The 7,178-nt window shown below is 34.4% G+C and overlaps 1 protein-coding gene across 2 annotated transcripts in view; it reads right to left on the reverse strand.

Annotated features, from left to right (window-relative positions):
* The window catches only part of LOC106462516 (septin-2-like), a 146,714-nt gene that overhangs the window by 130,151 nt on the left and 9,385 nt on the right, over positions 1-7,178 (reverse strand). Inside the window, exon 1 of one of the 2 annotated variants that reach the window (XM_022389807.1) lies at positions 2,651-2,953. The exons of the other annotated variant lie outside the window; for it this stretch is intronic. Coding sequence (XP_022245515.1) covers positions 2,651-2,662 — 12 coding nt within the window. The 5' untranslated portion in view covers positions 2,663-2,953. Of the gene's footprint in view, positions 1-2,650; positions 2,954-7,178 lie in introns of those variants that run through there. 2 annotated transcript variants of the gene reach the window in all.

Below are 7,178 nucleotides of genomic sequence, written 5' to 3' on the forward strand. Positions count from 1 at the left end.
ATTACTCACTGTCTACACACACACATTATCACGTCACGTTGTCACCCTCTTATATATACCTGACTACCCTATATCTAGTAATCTCCCGACAATTCCCGAAGGTTCGAGAGAACGAGTCACGTGACCTCGCTGACGCAACAATATTTTCACTGTGCAGATAGCAAATTCGGTACAAAGCTCCTGAAGATAGCTGTACCAATTCGCTTTGAGTACTATGTATGTATATATATATATATGTGTGTGTATGTGTAAAAGCAAACAAGTCTGTGAAGAAGTAACCCCGAAAAAAATTAGAATGCTAATTCGATTTTATCATTTAGGCAATGTACGAAGAAGAAAATACGCAACATGACCTTGTAAAAACCCCTAAGGGACAGAGTAAAAATGAATATAGGTGCAGTGTGGAAGAGGCACAACATTCTTTTTGCTTGAATCTTGGCAGGCAAAATAAGAAAGTACAATATGATACTGTGAAATAGCTGAATGTGCATCACCTTTCAGTGACATCTGTTTCTTCGAAGAAATGACTGGATATTTTGGTTTCAGTGATGAAGATGAAAATCCATTTGCAAAACATCCACGCTACAATAAAAAGATGTGCTTTCATACTCGGGTATTATCACCATACTAGGTTACATGGGCGGACAATTGCCCAGTGGGGTCACTGCATTTATCGAATTCTTAGAAATGAATTTTAAATTATAATTTTTTAGCCAGTATGTAACATGTGATATTACCCAGGGTGATCCTTTAATGGTAATTCACACCTGCTAGGTTGTGATCAAGCGAAAAATGGGTTGATATACCACCACCCAACCAAACTATATGAGGTTTATCAGTGTCACAGACCTACATTCTGTTTAATGTTAAGAACTGGAGACTTTTCCTGTACGCTTTAATGTTAAAAATCTTCACTTTTATATAGTACAGCGGAGTTACCACTACTGTTTGAATAAGGGGTTTTAATGATAGTTTTGGGGTTTGAAAGATATGAGCTATCATTCCTTCGTTTCTATATTTTGATGCATTGTTGATATTCCAAGCATGTCGTTACGCAGAAAACAACCTTTAAAGCTGCAGCACAATTACTTTTACCAACTGTGCAAAAAAGAAAGAGTTTTAAAGATACGAGCTGTCATTCTCTTTTTTCCATTATTTGCAATTGGCAGTTCTTTTTCTGTCATTTGTTTTTGATGATAACTAATTTTTATAAAGAACGTGAAACACTGGTCTACACCTAGAGCAGAACATGTTATAACATTTTGAAATGTAGTTGAGTATATATATAATCTTGATGCGTCAAGTTTAATTTGTTTATTCTACTCGTTTGACATTCCCCACTCTTAATAGAATAAATTAATCAACTCTCAACTGGTTTTTGTCTTGCTTAAACTACATGCGACATTAAACTCAAAATTTTGTAGTTCTGTTAGTTTTAAGAACTAAAATTTTGAGATTTGAAAATTTTACAATGAAACATTTATTCTCGATAAATAATATAAAAACCACCTTCGTATTTCATTCTTAAATTCTACATAGATATATTTGACTGATTTAACAAGAGGCGTTTAGCCCCAGAATAATATGCATGCATTGACTGCCATCATATTAATCTATCATAAAGACTTTTCAAAACTTGTTCTACAGAAATAGGTAGAGGTATTCTGCAGATGTGCATTTACCGAATTTATCTAACTTTAAATGGCATTAACGTATTCAAAAATGAAAGGATACTGTTATTTTGGAATTCATGGTACTGACAAAATGTCCAATACAAACAATCTTTTACTACTTTTAATTGCCATTGCATCATCTGTTTTCTTTGCAAGTATCTCTGAATTAAATCAAAGTGCATATACATTTCATTTCCAAGTTACATGAAGAAATCTAGCTATCGTAAAATAATTCTTTTCACTATATCAAAACTTGACATATTATTTCTCAATCAGACTACATACATCACATATTTCTCTAAGACCTAAAATCGCTACAATCCGCATTATACCAGCTATCCTAGAAACTGTAGTTATTAACATGGTTTAGTTTCTATGACATATCCATACTTTCGTGTTCGTATCAGGAACTTATGCTTCAAATACATTAAATTTGTGAAACTTGTGTTTTACGAGTTAATCTTATTTATCGTTTACTTTATCAGATTTAAATTTCTTTAACTTATCAAACTTATATACATATCTCCCCACATTTGTTTTCAGGCATAGTATTAAACAGGGGTGAAATTATGCCGGCACTCATTGGTATTGAATACCGGAACTTATTTCAACTGCTTTGTCGTTTTTTATGTTTACACGTAGATTTTGATTGTCTTTTTCAAAAACAGGTCCACTTCACCCAGCTAAGTATCTCTACTTTTTTCTTTTTTTTGAGAATTTCATCCCTGTTAGTGGTATTAACGATCTTGAGAACAACGTACACTTGGATTTGAAATTTGTGTATTTTGCATCAATTTTCATAAGTAAAATGTGTTTATAAATACTACTAAATGATTTAGAAAAAGAACAAAACGTGTGGCCGTCAGTTATTACAAGTTAATCTGAAGTAGGTACACACCATATACAATAATGAGATAGTTTGCATAGAAACTATTATATATGCAATTGAAACATCACACATATATATATATACTTACTACAGATGGCATAATTCTTTCGCCTCTAAGCACTGTCTGTACTTTACACTTCACGTGGCTTGTATGTTAGCTGATTTCCACTGTTGCTAGATGTAGCGTCTTTGGGGGAAATTTAAACACTGTTTTTTAATTGTTACTATTTTTATCCTGAACAGGGTTATAAATTTCAACTAACTTCATAAACAGATATTTTTAACTTAATTTTCAAAACGTAGGTATGAAGCCAGTATTGGCAGCCTTCCAAGCAAGAGAGAAAGTATTGATTTTTTCGCGCATCCATGAACAATGAAGTTTCGAGATGCTCCCAGCAATGTTTTAAATCATGTCTGCGTCAGTTCCGTAATATAAATAAACAGTTGGAGGAGTTACCAATCACAACGTACGGATCAAACAAGGTGGGGTTTTATAGAAGCCACGTGCATGTACATACTGTACTTTTGACAGATGGCGTTTGAACCACGAATGCTTTCATGTAGGTACATGCACCGCGCCATCTATTCGCCAAATAATTAAAGAACCCATTATCATGTTGCACAAAGCTAGTTTTCTCTTTTTCCTTTCGCGATAAAGCATTTACAGCGGGGATGTATTCACCAGATACGATGTTGGCTCAGTTACGCTATCAGTTAGAGATTTGATATTCTATCGGTTTTATAAATCATAAATTCTATTCTAAATAACCAAAACATGTCACATATAAAAAAGTGGTCAAAGGATCCACAACATGGTGAAATTTCAAGAGAAAATCGATAAATGTAAAAAAAAATATTTAAGTTGCAATACTATTGATAAAAAAAAGAACAAATTTGTTACCATACATAATCATGGCCTAATTTAACGACATTTTCCCAAACCGCTCATTCAAAACAAAAAGCATTGTATTTTTTGTCTGCGTTTATTTTTAAGCACAAGGCCATACAATGATCTGTCTGGGTTTCGCCCACCGTGGGTATTGAAACTCGATTTTTTAACGTTACAGGTTCATACCTTTCCGCAGAGCCACAGAAATAGGAAGAGGAGAGTCTTGTGATGACTAAGTAAGTTTTAGGACTTTTAATACTAAAACTCGGGGTTCGGTCCCTGCGGTGGACACAACACAGATAGCCCATGGTGTAGATATGTTATTAACAACAAACAAACAAAACTTTTTTGTAAAGTTACAAAAATTTTGAAATTATTTTAGATTTTTAGTAGCGTTTTGAAATAAATGTTACTAGTATCACTAAATTCAAAAAGAGAACCACTCTAAATTAGGTGGTGCTTATTATTATTATTATAGTCTAAAAGAAATATTTAAGCAACACTATTGACAGTCCTTGGCCTTTGACGTCAGCACGCACAGTTATGTTTTTATAACTTACCTGCATATGTTCGACTGGAGTATTTTTGAGTAGCTTAAATGTACTGTTGCGTCAGCAGTCACATGACTACAGTGACGCAACGTTTCTAGAACTATCATGTACTTTGGCGAATGTTCAAGTTCTTACTAGAAATAGGGTACGCTGGTATATAAAAGAGGGGAATGTAATGTGTCGCGAGATAGTGAGTAATTGAACTGCAGTCACACGGTATTGTTGAAGTTAACGTTCGTTCGTTACAGTGTTGTTTTAGCGCGAGTATTGAGATTAAGTGTATCGCAGAGTTATATTCGGAAAGAATAAACCAGTTTTATTAAGTAAAGACTTGTGTCGTTAAAGTTTCGTTGGAACAAAGTTACGGAAAGTTAATTAACAAACGGAGACGTAACAGTACCTAATATTGACAATTACCACTCAATGTAGTAGAAATTACCAAACAAAGATAAATTTGTATAAACTTGATGAAAAGAAAAGACAGCTCAACCAAAATAATTTACACAATCTTCATCAAGGTTAAAATGTTACAGTTTAACGCCGAAAGCTGTCGAAATATTGGAAAACCAACTGACCTAATAATTGTTATCAACAAGTTACTTACAGATGTTTTGTTTTTCTACATTCCTCTTAATTTAGCCATTGCTATCAGACTTCTGATAGACAAATCATGTGGGAAAAAAACAACACCTGCAAGTAACTTGTTTTTATAACAAGAGTACTGAATATTTGAAAATACTAACAGCTATTAATTTTTTTATCAGAACCATGCAGCATTCAGAAAGCCTTATCACAACACAATAGTATTTAAACCGATTGAAAATTAAGGTAATGTTGGCAATTTGGCTAGTAATCAGGTAATTTTCAGAATTTGAGCTTTGTGCCCATAAAGACTTTACACTGCAAACTACTTTTGTCAAAAGCAGACAAAATATGTAACATTCTTTTATGACTCATAATTTTAAGACTACTTACCTATGTTTAGATAATGTGGAAATGATGAAGACAAATGTGGTATAAATTTGCAGTTTTAATTTAGTTTTAAATGACATCGGCCACAAAAAAAAAAAGTTATTTTGTTCTGTTAATTCGATGTCATAAAAGAATAATACTATTTATACACTCTTTATTATTACAGCGTTCTTAAAATAGGGCTGTATTGATCAATTTTTATTTCATTTTACGGTTTGGTTTATTGTGAATTTCGCGCAAAGCTACACAAGGGATATCTTTGCTAACCGTCTCTAATTTAGCAGTGAAAGACTAAACAGAAAGCAGCATCTCCAACTCTTGGACTACTCTTTACCAACGAATAGCTGTATTGACCGTCACATTATAATGTCCCGACGGCTGAGAGGGCGAGCATGTTTGGTGGGACAGGGATTCGAACTCGCGACCCGCAGATTGCGAGTCGAGCACCCAAACCACAAGGCCTTATTTTACGTAAATGAGCATATTTTCACAAGACTTAATGAGGATTTGCCCGAATGACTGTGTGAAGTCACAGTTGTGAGATAAAACAACGAAGCCATTAGACTGAACCCGTGTCTAAGATGCTATACATAATAATGTTTACCATAATTCTGAATATTCTATGTGTATCTTCACGAAATTTTGCGGTTTATTAGCAAATATTACAAGTCTAAACATAAAATCGGGCTTTTTAATAAAATATTGTCATTAAAGTTTTGTCTGTGAATTTCCGAAGCATTTATTGAGTCAGCCTGAATGAAAAGTAATTTTCATGCTGAGAATAAAAATGCTTATTTTCCCCTTACAGTTTTCATATTTCATTTGCGCGACCTCTAGGACCTTCTAAATTAGCATAATTTTTTCGGTAAAACTTTATATATCTTTTATCTCTTATTTTCTATACCCAAACATCAACTCTAACGAAATAATCAATGTACTGTAGCCCCTGGGCCCCCCTGTGGCACAGTGGTATGTCTGCAGACTTACAACGCTAGAATCTGGGTTTTGATACCCGCGGTGGGCAGAGCACAGATAGCCCATTGTGTAGCTTTGTGCTTAATTACAAACAAACAAACTGTAGCCCCCGGTGGCTCAGTGATAAGCCAGTGGGTTTATACCCCTAAAAACTAGGTTTCGATATTAGACGTGGTCTGAGCACAGCTAGCCCATTGGTGGTATTGTGCTTTACAACAAACGAATAAAGAAATAATGTACAGTGAATTGAAAAATATGAAATAAAATTAATTAAATAGGTGTGCAATTTGACGAATTTTTGAGCAACAGATTGCGTACCCAGCTCTGCCTTTGGTGAAAGTCCGATGTTGGATATACAAGACTGTTTAGTGTAAGTGTTATTATTTAGTTTAGTTGGTGATTTAATATTTAATTTAATTTTCATAACAAGAGAGTTAAAAGTAATTATTCTAAAGGCGATAGTTATGACAAGTTTGGTAGCGTAACTATGTACTTACGTTGTGTTTGCAATCACACTGTTGTTTAGGCTTTACTAATATTTTTGACGTCACGTTACTCGAATCTTCCGTATTTTTCTCGTTACCTTAACTGAGTACTGTTGAATAATCGCGTCGCATAGTTTAGAGAAAGTTCGAGGCCGCAGTGAATCACATATAAATGTAGGCGACCAAGCGAGCGAGCGCAAGTCAAGTGCAGCTCAGTCAGAAAATTAGTGAGCGAAAGGAACTGTGAAGTTAGCCCGCGTGTGAGTGATTAGCCATAACGGGTGATATTTTATAGTGAGTTTCACAGTTTAATAGAAATAAGGAGAATAAGTTGTCTTGTCAAAGAATGTTCTAAGGTAATTGAACCCGTCTGTGTGGACTTTGACGAAAAGGGGACAATGATTAGAAGTTCAGGGGTACAACTGTGGTAACCCACCAGGTAGCATAAGTGAATTATTCACTGATACTCTATTTAGTAGACAGATAATAAAATTGCTTATACACGTGCGGAGACTGTAAGGCCTCCTATATTGGTGAAACCAAACGTCACCTTTAAGTGCGAGCATGGGAATGTCTATAAAAACTGGAAGAAAGGTTACAAACCCTCCCAACCCCGCTATCTATAAACAAAATACAGAAACAGGACATCCAATTTCTCTCTCAAACTTTGAAATTATTTCAACAGCCAAACATGATACTGAACTTCTTATAAAAGAAACATTATACATAAAAACTATCCTTCCT

This window comes from Limulus polyphemus, unplaced genomic scaffold, assembly GCF_000517525.1.
Source record: "Limulus polyphemus unplaced genomic scaffold, Limulus_polyphemus-2.1.2 Scaffold1189, whole genome shotgun sequence".
NCBI classification, from domain to species: Eukaryota; Metazoa; Arthropoda; class Merostomata; order Xiphosura; family Limulidae; genus Limulus; species Limulus polyphemus.